We start from the raw sequence: 21970 nt of genomic DNA, 5'->3' as shown, positions 1-21970 counted from the left end.
AATTTAGTCCAAATTTCGCTTCGATATCTTTCTTAGATCAAAAGTTATAGCAAAATGTGCACCGCGCCGCGCCGCGCCGTCCCGGGAATCAAATGCGCGCCGTCTCCAGATCCCGACTTTCCGACTCGTGCTTCCGAAACTTCGGCAACATGAAAATTGGTGAAAATCGAAGGAACGCGTCGCCGACGCGTTCGGTCGAGCAGGTAGTCACACGGACATGGTAGAGGTACGCTTGTTTGTGTAGCGCGCGTGCAATCGAGCATGCACTCACACGGGCAGAGTAGAAGTACGTTCGTGTGTAGCGCGTGCGTAGCAGAAGCTACGGCGAGGACGGTCCGTCAGAGAGGGGGAACCTGTGCTGGAGGGGAAGCGTCCTCGCGTCCCCGATTCTGGCATCACTGCTCTTGAGACGCGATCCTCTCGACTTTTACTCGAGTGTCACCACGAGTAACGCGCGGCGGTTTTGTAGTGACCAGTGACATAGCGACCAGTGACCAGTGACATAGCGACATCATGAATAACGTAAGTTTGAAATTTCTACAATTTCTAGTAGCCAAAGTTCGTGAAAAACGTCCGCCCCATAATCTCTCTATTTGTCATTAACCGCTTCGTTCTCATGGACGTGTTATATCGCAACGTCGAAACTATGGTCACGCGACGCAATACCGTTAGCGCGGTGCTACTGACGACATATCTCGCGTGCTTCATTATTACATGAGCTTTTTCGAAAAAATGTTACCCTGAAAGCAATTTTATTCTTTTCCTGTCCATTTCCAGCCGGAAACGTTGCTTTCCATCATTTTATCATTGCCCGTAACATTTCTTCGAAAAAGCCCATGTAAGCACGCGAGATATGTTGTCTGTAGCACCGCACGAACGGTATTGCGTCGCGGGATAACATGTCCGTGGCATCGGCACAAGCGACATTGCGTCGCGTGATAACACGTCTCTGATCTGTACAGAGAGTATCGGCGCACAGTGGTCCAAATCGAGAAATTTAGTGACTTTTTGTTATAACTTTTGAACCATAAGAGATATCGAGATTAAATTTGCACTAAAATTCATTTAAAAAATAGTCAATTTGAACTATAGACAAATGAATATTTTTTTCGTTTGTTAAACAATAATTTTAAATTAATTTTCATTCATATTTTTAACTAAAAAAAAATTGTTTAAATACAATCTTCCAAACCCTTTTTTCTTCGTAAGTGTGTATTTTATATTTATGTTTCACACATACAATGTTTCATGGAATGGGTAAAATGTAAATTTGAGGAATCTGTTCTGAATCAACGTATACAAAAAGTACCAAGAAGCCAAAAACGCCTCATAACTGTGTCAAAAGATATTTTTTATATATAATTTTTATATATAAAAGATATTTTTTAATATACAATGATTTAGTAACATTTTTGTAGATCTTTTGTTATAAAAATGTGATAACAATAACGGTTTTATAATATAACAATAATAACATACAACGAATAACATGAAATATAAAAAAAAACAATATTTGTAACAAAAAAAAACAATAACAAATATCAATTTTATTTAACTGCATATCTTTTGAAGCTATTTAATAATTAATTTTATAGCTTCCGCATCTATTATGTTCTTTCTTCAAGTTTATTCGTGCAGTGGATACATACGGATCAGATGTAAACAGAAGTCTATAAAATAAATCTTGATTCGTAATCAATCTGGAAAATTTTCTTGTATTTTTCAATCTGAATTTTTTAAAATCTTTGTGCCTGCTTTCTAAAGCTTCTTCCGTAAAAAAAAGAATCTAAACAAATCTTTCCAATGTCTTACATTAGTTCGTTGCGGAGTTTCGGCGCTGGATCCAAACGTATACGCATAAGATGACATGCCGCGGATGGATTAAACTATAATAACTTTAACGCTGGGATAGCATGGGAAATGATATTTACACGATCTTATAGATAGGGGAATAGATTAAATAGATTTTTGTTTTATAGCAGTTTTTTTAGCTAAATATAATACAATTCAATATCTTTTATAATAACATCACAATATTTGTTTAAAATAGAAAAATACGTTTCATACATTTCAGAAGGAACGCCCGAAAAGAAATGCGCCGAAACCGGAGAGGTATAAAAATGCCATATCTCCGACAACGACTGTCTGGTCAAAAAGAGGCAGCGCCTTGTTCCGCTTCCGAAACAAAATGAGAGCGATTACGACGCCATGCGCAGGAGGTTGGAAGCCCTACAGAACGAGCCGGAGGTGAAGTTTCCGACTTGTTCATTGCCACCTCTCAACGAAGCAAGAAGCGCTGAACAGTGTCAAAAGTAAGTTGTATACATATTTTTAAATGCAGCAATAATTATAATTGAATTTTGTAGTACACGGTGTAATGTTTGCATTTGTTTTAGCGGCCAATTTGATTTGGTACTGCAAAATCAGGGCCTCATGATGCAAGGCATGGACCAATTGGTGGAGCACGTGGTCAAATTGAAGGAGCAGGTGAACGACCTTCAGAATCGAAATGCAGACGACAAACAGGTCCAGGCCCAACTGCTGCGCAACCAGGCCACATTGAGCGACGATCTGGAGTGAGTCATCCTCAGAATTAGTTGAAATTATATGTTTGTCGAAAAGATGTTTCATTTACTAATCCTTCTTTGCTCCTACAATCAACAGGGGGCAACTTCGAGGGCCTATGGCTGTTGAATGAGGGGTGCAGGTGGAGTGGCCGCAGTTTCTACCTCTACGCTCCGTAGAAGAGGTAGAGAGCTTTGCGGTAGGTCCTGCAGAGGACTTTAACAGTGTAGTAAGTACATTGGAACAGAGAAATAATAAAAGTACGTATATCAAATTTATCAATGTATAAACTAATATTTATTTTTTATTCAGGTTCGGTACTTCGCCAGATGGGGAGGATCAACGTTAAGAGAGGCGGTCAGTACCTGCTTTAAGCAGCCTCGTACGCGTGGCTGGGCGCTTACGAAACGCGACCGCTGCACAACACGCGGATCATGCGAGCCATCTACGGTAAGCATTGCACATCATCGACATAGTTTAATTTCATTCTCAATTCATTGTTTATCTTGCTTTGAATAAATCTTACAGACGCAACGGCGCGGAGCCGTTCGTTCCCCCCGCCAACAGAGAAGGAGTTCGCGATGAAGGCGCAACTCGCGATGAAGGCGCAACTCGCGCTGAAAGCGGCGAAGCAGCGGAACCGGAAGGCGTCCAGGGCGACCTCCGCCGCCGCTACCACCACCGTGGGCCCGCCACCGTGAAATGGAGGAGACGTCAGCAGTGTCGTAAGTATATTATAAGAAAAATGTAATAAAAATGAGTATATATAATCCATTAATATGTGAACTAATGATTATTTTTTTCTTAGGATCGCATATTCCTGAAGGGCAATGAAGCCGGACTATTGCAAAGTGGAATAGGCCTACCGGGGATACCACTTTTTAAAAAAACGCATTAACAATAGTACCTCCGTGGTAATGTGGAAATCTATTGAAATCCGAGGAAAAATGCAATGCTGTCCAGGAAAGGAGGAGAAGGAAGCAACTGGGGAAGGGGAAGATGTCATTGTACACATGTACAAACATATATTGTATATCAATGATTTTTCCTGTATTTTTTAGGTATCCTGGTATTCATGACACACCGTATGTCACCGACCACACGTTTCGGGAAGAAGACGAAATTCCAAGATAAATTAGGGTATAGATTCCTACATAGGAAAGATTTTCACTTTCTGTTTGAATAATAAACAATCATGAATAAAAGATGCATAAAAACTCATAATATTTATTACTACTTGCGCAATTCGTCCATCATCCTTTCACCAACTCTCCCTGCGGCGTAGCAAAATTAATTTAATTAATTCAGAATTGTTACTTTTAACCATAGTTTAACAAATATGAATGTTACGCGCGTTCCTCCTTATAGATTAAATAAAATTTTATTCGTTTGTCATCAATATTTAAGTTTTAAAATAAATGTAGATATTAGGGATGTGCGGGCCGTCGGAATCGTCAGGTAGATCGGGTCGAGGGAAGTCGAGCGGGCTCGATTCGGCTTATGTGTTGACCGTTTTCGATGACATTTCGGGTATTCGGATAGTGTTTTTTCATTGTCTTAGTTTTAAAAATCTTAGGCTTAATAAATATGGATTCGAAAAAATCGTTTGTCCTGCTGTTTCCAAAACCATTGTTTAAACGTGTTTAAACAATCATACTGTATTAATATTGGATATCACTGTATTTGAAAAAGTCTACAGAATCTTTTATATGGCGGGGGTAGCGAGCGCACGGTAACCCCAAGGAATCTGGTTAGACCGATTTGGTCTTTAATGTGTTTATGGTTATTACGGCTATTAACTCTTAAGGGTACGGCTGGTGGCACATTGCAGTTCGGCCATGGCACAACAAAAGCCTAAACTTAGTTTTTCAGAAGCTTTTGCTCGAAAAAGTATATTAACGGTTTCGGTGTTATTTCAGCCGCTTGGCATAGTACCGTTACCGGTATTGTCCGGTATGTATAAATATTTTACCGAGATTAAGTCCCTGATTTCACACAGTCAATTAAAGTTTCAAAGCGAAATGTTCAGCTCTGTACGAAGCATTAACGACATTAGATTCGAGACTAAAAGACTTGAATTTTTGGAGATGTTATGACATTTCGACGAACATTGCGCCGGACGGTGCACACGGTTTTCACCGACATTTCACCGACTCCAGATTTGACCGGCAACAGTTACAGTAAATAACTCTGACGTTTTTTATTTTGCATAAAGACCCGCTGTCTATCCGTAACACATCGGGCGGGTGGCCCGAACGTGGTCGACCTCGTCGGGCGCGTTCGGACAGAAGCGGACAATAATAAAGGACCCTTTAGTTTGCCACAGCCTCCGGCCGGCCCCAATGCTTAAGGATAGGGCGACGGACATCGGCAGCACCGGTCCGATTTCTCTCCGAAATTTTTCCTCGCGCCGGGCCGCAGCCGTCAGGTCATAAACTCTCGACGGGGGTCGCGGCTGCCTGCTGTGCGTAGCACAAAAAAAAGGTTTTTATGTGCTCTACAACTCCTTAGGTAAACTATCGGTAGGTCTCCTTTATAACATCATGGAAGACGGAAGCGTTCCTACCGCTTGGTGAATTCTTCTTAAATAATGATTTAAAATAATTGCTAAAAAATATATTAGAGACATATCTTTGTTCTGCAAATTTTCCACCGGATCTAGTGTGAAAAAATGTTTAAATATATGGTCGTATTCTACGATTCTTGCTCTTTGAAATACCGTTCTTTTTTCATTGTTCGTAACAACTTGTTGCCATCATTCAGGTTACCTGTCAATTCCCGTATCTCAATGACTAATTAGCAACATGTGTTTTCGATATACAAGTAAAATTACTTGCTTATTTAAAATGCGCCATAACTCTTTCCTTCCAACCTAATACACATATGATATCAAAAATTATTTCGGATACACCGGAAAATAATAAAATGTTCATTTTATGGAAACCAATAGTGTCATTTCGCCCACTACGATACTTTGCAACTGTCCGCATCATGTAAAAATTTCATACGACACACATGTGATGTGAAATACTCCAGTAACTACAAACAGCTGTTAGGTTTGAATTGTTTGTTCTTTCGGGTGAATAAAATTGCTGAATATTCTTCAGACATTACACCTTCCACGTAGTGAAAAACATTTTCAATTTGTTTATGTCCAACAAGTAGTCTAATACACTGCCCCGTAAGTACGAGCGATGGGGGGGAACAGCGCAGTGGGTTCAGATATAATAAACCGCTACCGCCCACTACTACGCGATTGTAGGGACTGGCAAGGCGCCATCTTGTATGGGTCCGAACTGTTGACATTGTATTGATGCGAGCCTGAGAAGAAGGTTCCCAGCCAGGACGTATCTAGGTACGAACGCGCGGCCGATTGGATCAGAGTGGAGGAGGCAGACCTCGTTTCACACGCACTTTCGGCTGTCGTCGAAATATTGGCTACAGCGGCCACACATACTACGTAGCGTCCAACGTCAAAGTCAAAACATTGGGGCTATAGGCGCGGGGCTGTGGTGGGGATGATAGCAAGACTTAGCGATAGGCTCGCTTTGTTTATGTGCCGTTCCCGGGGCTGTTCTCTATGGAGAGGTGTATCACAGTTCATTACTATTGAGTTGGAAGTCGGCACTTTCTCGGGCAACATGTGTTGACTGTAAAATAATTTGTAGGCGCCCCGACTTCTCCGGAGGAAAATAAATGTAAAAATGCTACATACAGCGACTCCCACTAATATTCGGACGCTTAAAAAAAGACGATGACTTTTTAAATATTCTACTATACGATTTCAACTTTTTTGTGAAGCTATAGAGCAATTAGTTTACTACAGGATGGGAAAAGAAATTTTTTAAAAAATTGCAATTGATCGGAATTGTAGAAAAAATACTAAAAGTTGCATTTTACAATTTTTTTATGTGGGCCTATATTGAAAATTTAAAAAGTACGTTTTGTAGGTCTGTGTCAATTGTGAAAGTTTCATCGAAATCGGTTAAAATTCGTGAAAAATTGAAATTTTCAACATCTTTGAACGTTTGCAGCTTATTGCAACATCGACTGATTTTGAAGGAATTTTCAGAATTGACACAGATCTACAAAACCTATGTTTTAAATTTTCAATATAGGCCCACGTAAAAAAGAAAAAATTTCCTTTCGCGTCCTGTAGTAAACTAATTGATCTGACGTTCTAAAAAAGCTCAAATCATATAGTCCAATATTTGAAAAGTTATCGTCTTTTTTGGAGTGTCCAAATATTAGTGGGAGTCATTGTATGTAGTCTTCGAGAATACACGTAGAGGGGAGTATGCACAGGAAAGTAGTAAGTAAATTGTTCATTTTACACTGCAACACTTTGCAACTTGATTGACCTTGTACACACCGTTTAAAAATTTCATACGGTACACATGGAATGTGAAACACTCCAATAACTACAAACAGCTGCACATAGAAGGTGTTCTCCTGTTCGTCCGTTACCTTAAGTTCATAAATTTTATTACAGGTAAAGACAGGTATAAATGAGGGTAGCGTAAAAATAAGTTTCGTTGACAAGCATAAATTACTTTATGACCACCGTCCGACAAAAGCACGAAGGAAAACACGTGGCCAACACGTGTTGGAAGGGACTTCCACATTCTAAATTATAATGTACCAGCTCAAAAATCACACCAATAGATTGCAACGTTGCCCGAAAAGGCGTGTTGTGTTGCTCGCGGATTTGTTTATGTTCTGACTAGTTCAAAACACTGCCCCGTACGAATGATAGCGGGACAGCTGTGGGCTAAGATATGAAAACCGCTACCCGCGAGTTTAATTTTTTTGAAAAGTTAGTACAATTAATTGACAACATGACGTGAAAAAGATTTGTAGAAAATTGCAATTGGTCGGAATTGCAGAGGAAATACTAACAGTTGTATTTCGCAATTTTTTTGGGGTGGCCCTTTATTAAAAATTTCAAGAGCACGTTGTGTGGATCTACAGGGTGTTTCACGCTATTCCTGGCCAGCGTTTTTCTTTCAAATTATTAGAAAAACATGAAAGAGGAAAAAGTAGTACATACTGTTTTTTATACGCACAACGCAACAACATATGTAATTATTCTGTGTTTATAATATTTTGTTAGATACGAAGGTGACCTTCAATTTTTTTAAATAGAATGCTTTATTATTTCTTATGTCACATGAGAGCGCGTGTCTAGTCGAATTCATTCGTATACTGTGCAGTGACCCTCAAGGTCATGCAAGGTCAGAAACGAAAGAAGCATTTTGAAATACTTGCAAACACATTGGTATTAAATATTCAAAATGCTTTTTTCGTTTCCGAACTTGCATGACCTTGAGGGTCGCTGTACAATATACGGATTTACGTCTAACAAAATATCATAAACACAAAAAAATTACATATGTCGTTCCATTGCGTATAAAAAACAGTATGTACTACTTTTTCCTCTTTCATGTTTTTCTAATAATTTGCAAGAGAAACGCTGGCCAGGAATAGATCCACACAACGTGCTCTTCAAATTTTCAATAAAGAGCCACCCCAAAAAAATTGCGAAATACAACTGTTAGTATTTCCTCTGCAATTCCGACCAATTGCATTTTCCACAAATCTTTTTCCACGTCGTGTAATCAATTAATAATTGTACTAACTTTTCAAAAAAATCAAACTCTTTGTTATAACGTTTAAATTCCTTAACAACGTATTCGCCACCTATTGACACGACAAACTCTGACAAGTTCTAGTCAATAGCTTTTTAAATAAATACAGCATGTTATATTCTGCCTATGCCACGCCGGAGCGGCGCCGGAAAGATTTCGGAGAGCTTGGAATTTCTCCGGCGACGGATCGGCGACGGACCAGCTCTAGGATTGGCATCTCCTGAGGTGTAGAGGGGAGTAAAAGATTCAGGGAACCCCTGGGGTTTGTCCGCGAACCCCTGGGGTAAGACACGATCCCCAGCGCTTGGCCTTTGTGCGAGCCTCACGAATTACGACCAGCCCACCGGACACCAAACTAAATGGTCCAACATGTCCGCGCGCCGGAGACGATGCAAACTAAAGGGTCCTTTTCTCTCCCTTTTCGCGCCGGGCCGCAGCCGTCAGGTCATAAACTCTCGACGGGGGTCGCGGCTGCCTGCTGTGCGTGGCACAAAAAAAAGGTTTTTATGTGCTCTACAACTCCTTAGGTAAACTATCGGTAGGTCTCCTTTATAACATCATGGAAGACGGAAACGTTCCTACCGCTTGGTGAATTCTTCTTAAATAATGATTTAAAATAATTGCTAAAAAATATATTACAGACATATCTTTGTTCTGCAAATTTTCCACCGGATCTAGTGTGAAAAAATGTTTAAATATGTGGTCGTATTCTACGATTCTTGCTCTTTGAAATACCGTTCTTTTTTCATTGTTCGTAACAACTTGTTGCCATCATTCAGGTTACCTGTCAATTCCCGTATCTCAATGACTAATTAGCAACATGTGTTTTCGATATACAAGTAAAATTACTTGCTTATTTAAAATGCGCCATAACTCTTTCCTTCCAACCTAATACACATATGATATCAAAAATTATTTCGGATACACCGGAAAATAATAAAATGTTCATTTTAGGGAAACCAATAGTGTCATTTCGCCCACTACGATACTTTGCAACTGTACGCATCATGTAAAAATTTCATACGACACACATGAGATGTGAAATACTCCAGTAACTACAAACAGCTGTTAGGTTTGAATTGTTTGTTGTTTCGGGTGAATAAAATTGCTGAATATTCTTTAGACATTACACCTTCCACGTAGTGAAAAACATTTTCAATTTGTTTATGTCCAACAAGTAGTCCAATACACTGCCCCGTAAGTACGAGCGATGGGGGGGAACAGCGCAGTGGGTTCAGATATAATAAACCGCTACCGCCCACTACTACGCGATTGTAGGGACTGGCAAGGCGCCATCTCGTATGGGTCCGAACTGTTGACATTGTATTGATGCGAGCCTGAGAAGAAGGTTCCCAGGCAGGACGTATCTAGTTACGAACGCGCGGCCGATTGGATCAGAGTGGAGGAGGCAGACCTCGTTTCACACGCACTTTCGGCTGTCGTCGAAATATTGGCTACAGCGGCCACACATATGTACTACGTAGCGTCCAACGTCAAAGTCAAAACATTTGAGGCTACAGGCGCGGGGCTGTGGTGGGGATGATAGCAAGACTTAGCGATAGGCTCGCTTTGTTTATGTGCCGTTCCCGGGGCTGTTCTCTATGGAGAGGTGTATCACAGTTCATTACTATTGAGTTGAAAGTCGGCACTTTCTCGGGCAACATATGTTGACTGTAAAATAATTTGTAGGCGCCCCGACTTCTCCGGAGGAAAATAAATGTAAAAATGCTACATACAGCAACTCCCACTAATATTCGGACGCTCAAAAAAAGACGATGACTTTTTAAATATTCTACTATACGATTTTAACTTTTTTGTGAAGCTAGAGCAATTAGTTTACTACAGAATGGGAAAAGAAATTTTTTAAAAAATTGCAATTGATCGGAATTGTAGAAAAAATACTAAAAGTTGAATTTTACAATTTTTTTATGTGGGCTGTCACGTCGTTTCTCGTTTCTTAGCGAAACGATAGCGACTCCGGGTATTTACAAGCGATACCGCCGGGCCACGTTCGGCCGCGCGAAACGTGGTCCACCCGGGACAAAAATTGTACGCAGGCTCGTCGTCTCTCGAGATCTCTTACGTAAAGTTCGGGCGCCAGGCACAGAAGATGCCACGCTAAATTCGCTATTACACACGACGAGAGACACCCATACGAGCCCGGGACAATCGATATTACGCGAAGACGAGATACGAATGGTCGCAGGATTCTACGCGGGTCGAACACGAGGCATTCCCCGCGGCGGGAAGGTTTCTCACGCAACAAACACTCTCGTACGATCTGGGTTAACACTGTTTATTAGTCCGATGTTACAATAACGCAGCCGGCAGCGACTGGCAGCGTTTCGAGGTTAACCGACGCGTAACAGGTGGTCGGCAACGACAACGCGTTGTACGCGCTCTTCGACCTTTCCTGGTCCTTTTCTGTACGCAGTGAATCCGGCAGCAACGTGATTTTAACGTCGGCGTTCACGATCTTCGCGTTCTACGCCCGAATTCGGATGGAATACGCGTTATTATAAGCTTCTCGTCGGCAGAACAAGTTGCGGAAATACGACGAGAGCACGTGGCGGCGTCGCACCGTGGGACGACTCGAGGTTCGAATACAAACGACAATGACGCGCGGATCCTCGAAAACATAATAGTGCCCGATGCTCGCAATTCCTCCTTCGCCGCGCGTAGCGAGGTCAAGTCTACACGCGGGTCCTCGCCATCCGACCTCTAGCACGGGCACCCGCGAAATATATTCCCCGCGCGTCTATTACACACCGGATTCTCGCCCCTCGCGGATTACTTCGAATCCGTCTCGAATACCGGCAGCTACGAAATCAGATCGGTGTTTCTACGACGCGATCGCGGACACGACACACTACCGAGCCAACGCGAGAAAGATCACTTTATCGAAATGAGATCTGACAGAAGCTTACCCAGGGCAACGATGGATGGTCTCACGTTCTCGTCCCCCTGTGTCCGGCAGCTCGCTTCGCAAATACCATAGTTCTTATGCAATAATTAAGGTTCGAAATTCGCAACTAGTTTTCGCTAAAGCCAACGAAGAAGTGATCTCTCGCGGTGTGACTCGGGAACGCGGAAGCGGAGCGTCCCCCTCTTGCCGCTCTCGTCCCCCCGCACGCAATTCGACCGATCGCTAATAGATTTTCGGACGGGGCCTAGCCCTGCGCGACGGTCCTTGGCGTCCTGCGATTCGATGATTCTCCGGCAGCGATGTTCGTTGATTCGCCGTTTCCCTCAGAGGCGATCGACGCGAGCCAATCCGGCAACTGGCCAGGTTTCTCTCCGGATGAGGCGACGGCGAGACAGTTGAGATCCCTGGCTTGGCATCGCATGTCCTCGACGGCGCCTCCAGGTTGTCTATCCTGGGCCACGTTGATCCCTCGCTTCCTCGGGGTCGGAGTTTTCGCCGACGCCGATCCGTTTTCCGTTTCTCGGCGGGAGAGGTGCTTCGGGCCCCCCCTTGGGGCCCGACTACGGTCCTGCAGATACGCGTCGCGCAATTGGCGCGACGCTCCAAAAATATTAGAACTCGCCCATGGGTCTCGTTCGCACCCAGGGCGAGCGCTCGCCACGGCGCCTCTCGCGTATTAGGCTGCCAGAGGGTGACCCGGTCTTCCGATAACCGGCATCGGGTGACGTTGGCAAAACTGCCACGTCACAGGGCCTATATTGAAAATTTAAAAAGTACGTTTTGTAGGTCTGTGTCAATTGTGAAAGTTTCATCAAAATCGGTTAAAATTCGTGAAAAATTAAAATTTTCAACATCTTTGAACGTTTGCAGCTTATTGCAACATCGACTGATTTTGAAGGAATTTTCAGAATTGACACAGATCTACAAAACGTATGTTTTAAATTTTCAATATAGGCCCACGTAAAAAAGAAAAAATTTCCTTTCGCGTCCTGTAGTAAACTAATTGATCTGGTTTTCTAAAAAAGCTCAAATCATATAGTCCAATATTTGGAAAGTTATCGTCTTTTTTGGAGTGTCCAAATATTAGTGGGAGTCATTGTATGTAGTCTTCGAGAATACACGTAGAGGGGAGTATGCATAGGAAAGTAGTAAGTAAATTGTTCATTTTACACTGCGACACTTTGCAACTTGATTGACCTTGTACACACCGTTTAAAAATTTCATACGGTACACATGGAATGTGAAACACCCCAATAACTACAAACAGCTGCACATAGAAGGTGTTCTCCTGTTCGTCCGTTACCTTAAGTCCATAAATTTTATTACAGGTAAAGACAGGTATAAATGAGGGTAGCGTAAAAATAAGTTTCGTTGACGAGCATAAATTACTTTATGACCACCGTCCGACAAAAGCACGAAGGAAAACACGTGGCCAACACGTGTTGGAAGGGACTTCCACATTCTAAATTATAATGTACCAGCTCAAAAATCACACCAATAGATTGCAACGTTGCCCGAAAAGGCGTGTTGTGTTGCTCGCGGATTTGTTTATGTTCTGACTAGTTCAAAACACTGCCCCGTACGAATGATAGCGGGACAGCTGTGGGCTAAGATGAAAACCGCTACCCGCGAGTTTAATTTTTTTGAAAAGTTAGTGTGGTGCTCTTCACAAGTTTTATTCGACAACGTCCGTACACTTCTGCGGTTCGTTTCAATCTCTGCATATTCATACAATTGCCGATGTAAGGCGTACATGATTCGTTAGGTGTCGCTAATGGTCATTATGCGACACCTGCCGCGATTCTCACTTTACTCTTTCTCACTCTACTCTCTCTCAGTCTCTCTCTCTCACTCACTCATACGGCATACTGCTACACGGTGACCATAGTTCGGCCATTCCTGCATTTTCGACGCCCTCGTCGATGCATTTACAATAACTGTTCGTTTCGTACATACATATACATACATTTACTGTTCTAATCTATTTCTATTTCGTGTGGTTTTACAACTGCTGCGCGCGTCTGCGTTCGATTTTTATATTCCCCTGCGCTCATATTAATGTGTTTCAGTTTGTCTACTGCTACAATTCCGCGGTAAGCTCGCTGACTTTGCTGCTCGCCCTCAATGTCGCGTATTACATAGCGATCGTTTTCAAGAACCTGTTCTACCTCATATGGACCACGATATTTCGGTGTCAATTTACGGCTTTCGCCCGTCGCGGGTGATTCGCTTTTCAATAAAACTATATCGCCTATTTTGTATTGTCTAGCTTTAGTTCGTGTCTTATTAAATTGTTTAGCGAGCGCTTCTTTGTTTTTCTCTAACAGTGTAGCAACGCACGCTCCTTCTTCCTGTGTTCCTAACTCTTCGTTGATTTCGCGGATCTCGCGAGTCAATGGACTTTCGTGCCATCCGGTAACTTTATAATTGAAAATGATATCGTATGGAGTTCTACGTGTTACTCTGTGTTGGCTGCTGTTCAGCGTCTACTGGACTTTCGTGTACATGTCTATCGCAGTCTTCACCGAATAAATTTTCAGTAGTCGTGGAAAGACAGTTAAGTATAACGCTATTCAATCGCTCGATCTGTCCATTGGCGCGCGGCGTACCCGTAGCAATTTTTATGTGTTGAATCTCGTGCTCGTTACAAAATTTTTCGAATACGTGAGCGGTAAACGCCGTACCCCGATCGCTTATAATCCTTTCTGGTCGCCCGTAATGCGACATGAAGCCTAATAGAAATTTTAACGTAGTTTCCGCGCCGACATCTACTACTGCCTGTAATGTCACGTATTTACTGTATCCGCATATGGTTGCGACTATGTATTTATTTCCTTGTTCGGTGGTCGGTAGTGGCCCTAAATGGTCTATATGCACGCTCTGAAACGGTGTATTACCTTTATCTAGTGGGTGTAAAAATCCGGGCTTTTTGCCGCCGGGATTCTTATAATACAAGCAGCTTATGCATCTATTCACGTATTTCGTAACAAAATCGCGCATTTTCGGAAAGTAATACGTCTCCTTTACTTTGCTAAGGGTTTTTTCAATTCCCAAGTGAGCTAATGACTTGTGCGCTTCCGCTACTACCTCATATCGCAGTTCGGTCGGTACGTACAATCGCCAACGCCCTTTCGTAATTTTGTACACTCGCGCATTGTACATAGTGAATTTATCATGGACGTCTCGCTCGCCTGCTTCTAAACGATCACGCAATGCTAAAATTTCCGCGTCTGCTCGTTGCATCGCCGCTATCCAATCGGTATTAATTTTGATTCCTAGAACTGGAAGTCCTGTGACAACCGTTTCCTGTGCTTCTTCTACCGGGTTTCGACTTAATACGTCCGCTACGTCATTTTGTTTGGCAGTGTGGTATTCGATTGAATAGTTAAATTCTGATAATTTGACGAACCATCTACCGATGCGAGGATTTAGATCCCTTTTGCTACCTAACATTTTTAGGCTGTTGCAGTCTGTTTTTATAACAAAATGAATCCCTATCAAATACACGCGAAATCGCTCTAAAGCGCAAACAATGGCAAGAGCTTCTAGCTCGAAAGAATGATATTTTGCCTCTTCTGGCGTTGTTTTGCGGCTATAAAAACTAATTGGGTGCCAATCCTTTCCATTTTGCTGTTGTAACAGCACCGCACCTAAGCCTGACGCACATGCGTCCGTGTGCACCTCCGTTTTCGCGCTGTGGTCGTATATCGTGAGGACTGATTTCGATATCAACATTCTTTTAATTATTTCAAATGCGTTATTTTGAGTTGTTTCCCAAATAAATTTTTCGTTTTTCTTTAAGAGGTCCGTCAGAGGTTTTGCTATAAGGTCAAAGCCTTTGACGAATCGTCGGAAATAGCTAGCCAGTCCTACGAAACTCCTCACGTCGCGAGCTGTTTTCGGCGTTGGAAATGACCTAACGCATTCTACTTTTCGCTCGCTCGGTTGTATCCCTAGCGCTGATACTTCGAAGCCTAAGTATTCAATTTGTGACTTGAAAAAGTGACATTTACGTAAATTAATTGTCAATCCGGCTTCCCTAAAGACTGTAAAAATTGTGGTTAGACGTGCTAGACCTTCTTCTACCGTCATACTGGGGATTATGACATCGTCTAAATATGCCAACGCTATATCGTACTTTAATGAACCTAGTACCGTATTTACCATTCGTTGAAAGACCGAAGGTGCATTGCATAGCCCGAAAGGCATTCTTTTGAATTGATATTGGCCATCCGGCGTAACGAAGGCTGTCTTGTCTCGCGATTTCGGATCTACTAGTACTTGATAATAGCCGCTGAAGAGATCAAGGCTGGTGTAATGCTTTTATCCCCGTAGTCTATCTAACTGATCGTCTATTCGTGGTAGGGGATATCTGTCCTTTACCGTTAAATTATTTATACCGCGATAATCAACGCACATTCGTACTTCGCCGTTTTTCTTTCGCAGTAGTAATACCGGACTCGCGTATGGCGAGGCGCTATCCCCTATAATGTCCGCGTCTTTCAAATCGTTTGTCATATCTCGGAGTTGTTGCCGCTCGTGGTACGATAACCGATAGGGTCGATAAACTAATGGTTTTTCCGAAATGAGTTCTATGCGCATGGTTGCCCTATCCGTTTTCCCGATCTGACATATATTATTCGCTATTATATCGCGATTATCGTTTAGTACCGCAAGAATGTTGTCTGCTTCTTCGCCGACTAGATCGGTGTCCACCTGGTCTGACGTCACTGGTTCGTCGTTGATTTCTCGTTCGCACGTTCGCTCCTCGTACACCTCTCCTCTCGATACCACGTCTCCCTCCTTGATTGTCAGCTCCTCACCGGTAATGTTCAGCACTGGCAGAATGGTCTCTCCCTGTTCGTCCATAGAGACGATGCACCTCGGTATAACTGGGCCCTTTTCTCGGAGGCCTCCCTCCACGCATAGTCCTTGGTCAGGCAGGTCTCCTGCTACAATTATATGACCTAGATAATTGTCTGGGATGACATACGTACCGCTTGCTCGCAATGTCGTCTTAGTAACACTGTACGGCACGGTCTGCAACGGGTTGTCGTCAGTCTTCGATATCTGTAATTCGCCAGCTCTGCTGAGGATGATGACGTCAGGGTGCTCTGTGTACGGGTGGCCCACCAACAGGGGTATCGCTTGGCTCTTGCTTGGAACGACGTGTATTTCTGATTTCACCTATACACCGTCAATACTTATATTTGCTGTAAACACGCCCAACGGCTGTACTCGACCTTCTCCATATCCTACGAAACTGTTCAGGGTCGTTTCATGGTATGTTATGCCTAGCTCATGTGCGATATCTTGGCGTAAAGCCGTTACGCTGCTGCCAAGGTCAACATAGCATTTCACACTCCGACCACTAATAACTGCGTTTTTTAAGTACTTTTGGTGAGTATCTCCATCTATATACAGAACTCTCGCGGGCATATCGCGTTGACCGCTACGAATTGTCGTGTTTGGGCGAATGTTTTCCGTGCACGACCGCGAATAATGGCCGACTTTCCACATTTGAAGCATGTTATACTTTGTGTTGCTTTTGGACACGTACGTACGGTGTGACCTTGTTGTTTACAGGCGAAGCATCTTGGCTGATTGTCGTCACGAGGCCCTGGATTGTTTCGTCTCTCTTCCGTCTTTGCTGTCTCCTTCCAATATAGATTCGCGCTTCGCAAGTCTGCGAGAAGCTCACTGGGCTTCTTGTACCGGCTTAAAGGTCCTAAATAATCTCGAAAACGGGGATTATTAAGCCCGTCGGCGATCCACTCGATCGCTTCGCGGTCGCCCATTTGCGCACGATTACACTTCGCAAGTTTTTCATAAAAGTACTCGGCTATATCTTGACTTGGTTTCTTTTTGTAATTTTGAGCATCCAATCTAAGACTCACCTCACTCTCGTCTGATGGGAAGCTGTCTTTTAATAGTACTTTCCATTGTGCCCATGTCCGCTGGACACGTGGTAGACTGTCTCGCCATTTCCGTGCTACACCCTTTAGTTTAGCAAGGGCATAGAGTCGTATCGCTACCTCGTCCCAGTTGTACAGGTCTCCGTATTCCTCCATTTTCTCGATCCATTCCTCGATGGTTAGCTCGTTTGTAACAGGATCAAACGCCGGCAGCACACTCGTCGTGTCTCGAAAATGCCTACTCCTCTCATCTTCATAAAATTCCCCGTTTGTCGCCATTTCGGAGGAAAAATTGCGTATTCGCCCCTACTGGCCGCGATTTTAGTCCGAAATGTAGTGCAGATGCAGTATTCGCGCCTCACGCCTGCCTGCTATACCTCGACAAAGGAACCGACACGTTAACGACGTAATACGCGCCACGTGCTCCAAGTTTCGCGCACTTCCTATTACGACTGCTCCGCTCGTTTTCTCCGCGTTCTCACACGAATCGCTAATATCGATTAATATTAATATCGCGATCGACTACACGACTGTGGTGCTCTTCACAAGTTTTATTCGACAACGTCCGTACACTTCTGCGGTTCGTTTCAATCTCTGCATATTCATACAATTGCCGATGTAAGGCGTACATGATTCGTTAGGTGTCGCTAATGGTCATTATGCGACACCTGCCGCGATTCTCACTTTACTCTTTCTCACTCTACTCTCTCTCAGTCTCTCTCTCTCACTCACTCATACGGCATACTGCTACACGGTGACCATATTAGTACAATTAATTGACAACATGACGTGAAAAAGATTTGTAGAAATACTAGCAGAAATAATAGTAGAAATAAATAAGAAATAAGTAGAAATAATAGGAAATACTAACAGTTGTATTTCGCAATTTTTTTGAGGTGGCCCTTTATTGAAAATTTGAAGAGCACGTTGTGTGGATCTACAGGGTGTTTCACACTATTCCTGGTCAGCGTTTTTCTTGCAAATTATTAGAAAATCATGAAAGAGGAAAAAGTAGTATATACTGTTTTTTATACGCACAACGCAACGACATATGTAATTTTTTTGTGTTTATGATATTTTGTTAGATATGAAGGTGACCTTCAATTTTTTTAAATAGAATGCTTTATTATTTCTTATGTCACATGAGAGCGCGTGTCTAGTCGAATTCATTCGTATACTGTGCAGTGACCCTCAAGGTCATGCAAGGTCAGAAACGAAAGAAGCATTTTGAAATACTTGCAAACACATTGGTATTAAATATTCAAAATGCTTCTTTCGTTTCCGAGCTTGCATGACCTTGAGGGTCGCTGTACAATATACGGATTTACATCTAACAAAATATCATAAACACAAAAAAATTACATATGTCGTTGCATTGCGTATAAAAAACAGTATGTACTACTTTTTCCTCTTTCATGTTTTGCTAATAATTTGCAAGAGAAACGCTGGCCAGGAATAGATCCACACAACGTGCTCTTCAAATTTTCAATAAAGAGCCACCCCAAAAAAATTGCGAAATACAACTGTTAGTATTTCCTCTGCAATTCCGACCAATTGCATTTTCCACAAATCTTTTTCCACGTCATGTAATCAATTAATAATTGTACTAACTTTTCAAAAAAATCAAACTCTTTGTTATAACGTTTAAATTCCTTAACAACGTATTCGCCACCTATTGACACGACAAACTCTGACAAGTTCTAGTCAATAGCTTTTTAAATAAATACAGCATGTTATATTCTGCCTGTGCCACGCCGGAGCGGCGGCCGGAAAAATTTCGGAGAGCTTGGAATTTCTCCGGCGACGGACCGGCTCTAGGATAGGCATCTCCTGAGGTGTAGAGGGGAGTAAAAGATTCAGGGAACCCCTGGGGTTTGTCCGCGAACCCCTGGGGATAGACACGATCCCCAGCGCTTGGCCTTTGTGCGAGCCTCACGAATTACGACCAGCCCACCGGACACCAAACTAAATGGTCCAACATGTCCGCGCGCCGGAGACGGTGCAAACTAAAGGGTCCTTAAGGCAGGGCCCGCTAGATAGCCTTACTGATGAGTCCTCTAGCGGGCCTAGGACGAAACGTTCTCCTTCCTTTTTCCTCCTCTCTCTCATATTTAGATCCCCCACATTGGTGACCCGCGACTTTAGAACAGAAACGCAAGACGGAGACCGACCGGAGGAAAAATTGTTTTGCAGGAACCCCCTTACTCTGACATGTTCTCGAGGGCAAAAGCGAGACTTATCAAGGTCTATGCTCCCTCAGATGAAGAGAACCTTAGAAAACTTCTTCGAGGGCAAGTCAACGTAGACTGTCGTCCCTCACAGATTTTGAGGCAATTACGCCAATTGAATGCCGCATGTAAATGCACCGATTCGGTGCTCAAACAAATTTTTCTAGAGCAGCTGACTGAGCATCAGCGTGAAATCCTGGTTGCCACTGGTTTTACCGATTTGGATAAAGTGGCAGAATTAACTGACAAGTTAGTTGCAATGTCAGGCGAGTTGCCCAAGGTGAGTGTTGCCATTCAGGACACTTCACTTCCCTCGTGTTCTCAGGACACATCGGTTCCCTCGAGATCATCGGACAACTAGTTTCACAGAATTGAAACGTTATTAAAATCGATTATTTCGAAATTAGACGCCCCTTCTGGGCGCAGTAGAGATCCAGGCCGCGCTCGCGCTAATGCGCGTTCGCCGTCGCATCCGCGACCATTCCGGAGTAAATCTCCATCAAATTCACTCTCTACTACTTCATCCAGGAAAGGTGCGTTGTGTTTAGCGCACGCGCGTTACCCGCACAATCCTACGTCCTGTACACCTGGATGCCCTAAGTTCGCTGAATTCTCAGCGTCAAAAAACTAAATTCTCCCTCCCGCATGGAGACCGTTGGTAGGGGATATAGGGAATCTCGTCGTCTCCACATTCATGACCGAATTTCTGGTCAAGAATTTTTAATTGACACAGGCGCAGACATATCACTGCTTCCGGCAGATCCAAAGATACGCTGCAAGCCTGCTCAATTGAAATTACTCGCTGCCAATGATTCTCGGATCGACACTTTTGGCGAATCATTCCGTGTATTGGATCTTGGCCTCAGACGAGTGATCCGTTGGAATTTTTGTATTGCCAACGTTCCCACCGCTATCATAGGTGCGGATCTGCTTCACCATTATGGTATCTCTGTCGACTTAAAAAGTCATTGTCTGGTCGATAAGGCAACTAACGTGACTTCCTTTGGAAGATATCACGCTTCTTTTGTAAGATCTGTGCATACTAGCGCAGCTAAATCCTCGCATTCTGCGATCTTAGCTGAATATCCGGAGATCACGGGTTGTTCTAACCCGTTGCCACCCTCCTCGTCGGAAGTGTATCATCACATCCTGAAGGGGCCTCCTGTATCTTCGCGTCCGCGTCGTTTGGCGTCGGACAAACTTACTGCTGCTAAAGCAGAATTTAAACAGTGGTGTGAGAACGGCATTTGTCGTCCCTCCAGTAGTCCCTGGGCCAGTCCAATGCACATGGTGCAGAAAAAGGATGGCTCATGGTGCAGAAAAAGGATGGCTCATGGCGTGTCTGCGGTGACTATAGGCAGCTCAATGCCATCACCGTTCCGGATAGATATCCGACCCCATACTTGCATGATTATTCAAATAATCTGGCGGGGAAATCAGTCTTCACCTCTCTAGATTTGCACAAGGCGTTTAACCAAATTCCGGTTGCCCCTGAAGATGTGCAAAAGACTGCTATTACAACCCCTTTCGGGCTGTTTGAATTTCTGTATATGACCTTTGGTCTCAGAAACGCCAGTCAGTCCTTCCAGCGCTACATTAATCGAGCGCTGGGGGATCTGGACTTTGTCTTTCTGTATATAGACGACATTCTTATTGCTTCGTCTTCGATGGAAGAACATGATTCTCATTTACGCACGGTGTTTGACCGCTTGCGAAAATACCATCTCAGGTTAAATGTTGACAAATGCGTTTTCGCAGTTCAGGAGCTAGAATTCCTAGGATATCTTGTAAATGCCAAGGGTATTCGCCCCACGGCATCAAAAGTGGAGGCAATTTTGAACTTCCCCAAACCCAAGACCATTGTGGAACTTAGGAGGTTCTTGGGCATGATAAATTTTTATCACCGCAATATTTCTAAGGCAGCCGCCACTCAGGCACCCTTAAATGCCTACCTCTCTGATTCAAAGAGGAATGATAAGAGAGAAGTTCCATGGAATAGCGAGGCGGAGCGTGCCTTTGGCAAAATCAAAGAAGATTTTGCCCAGGCTACCCTTCTTGTGCACCCCCGTGCTGGGGCAGAGCTTAGGCTTGTGACCGATGCGTCAGATTTTGCAATAGGCGCGGTCCTTGAACAGAGGAATCATCCTCTTGGGAACACATGCCCGGCCTGGGAGCCCCTCGCCTTCTTCTCGAAGAAATTAACCCCTGCGCAGCAGAATTATAGCGCATATGATAGGGAATTAACTGCGATCTATGAGGCTATCAAATATTTCTCGTACCTGCTTGAAGCGCGCGAGTTTAAAATTGTGACAGATCACAAGCCTCTATTGTACGCGTTTTTACAGCGTCCCGAGAAAGCCTCTCCGCGTCAGCTGCGTCAGCTGTCTTACATTGCGCAGTACACTTCACGCATTGAGCATGTGAAGGGCCCGGAGAATGTAGTCGCAGACGCTTTGTCGCGGGTAAAGTCCCTCCGACTCCCCTGCGAAATTAACCTAAAAGACTTGGCTCGAAGCCAGAAGGATGACGGTGAACTGGCGGAACTCCGCAAGTCAACCGATCATTCCCTTGTTCTTAAAGATATTTCATGGGGCCCTGAGCATCATACTATCAGTTGCGAAATCTCAGCGGAGGCCATTCGGCCATATATTCCTGCAAAGATGCGCCGAACTGTCTTCAACATTTTTC

General features: G+C 43.5%; 1 protein-coding gene and 1 long non-coding RNA gene across 2 annotated transcripts in view; both read left to right on the top strand.

Moving 5' to 3' along the window:
- LOC143208646 (uncharacterized) overlaps window positions 1–21970 on the top strand; it is a 56199-nt gene that overhangs the window by 25665 nt on the left and 8564 nt on the right. The gene's annotated exons all lie outside the window — the stretch shown is intronic.
- LOC143208823 (uncharacterized) lies at window positions 390–3835 on the top strand. Its single transcript, XM_076423667.1, has 7 exons — window positions 390–522; window positions 2075–2312; window positions 2397–2576; window positions 2665–2794; window positions 2878–3015; window positions 3094–3290; window positions 3374–3835. The coding sequence occupies exons 2-4, from the start codon at window positions 2209–2211 to the stop codon at window positions 2696–2698; spliced, it is 318 nt and encodes a 105-aa protein (XP_076279782.1). The 5' UTR covers window positions 390–522; window positions 2075–2208; the 3' UTR covers window positions 2699–2794; window positions 2878–3015; window positions 3094–3290; window positions 3374–3835.

The sequence above is a fragment of the Lasioglossum baleicum genome, chromosome 5 (genome assembly GCF_051020765.1).
Source record: "Lasioglossum baleicum chromosome 5, iyLasBale1, whole genome shotgun sequence".
Taxonomy (NCBI): domain Eukaryota; kingdom Metazoa; phylum Arthropoda; class Insecta; order Hymenoptera; family Halictidae; genus Lasioglossum; species Lasioglossum baleicum.
This window is presented reverse-complemented; position numbering and strand designations above follow the sequence as displayed.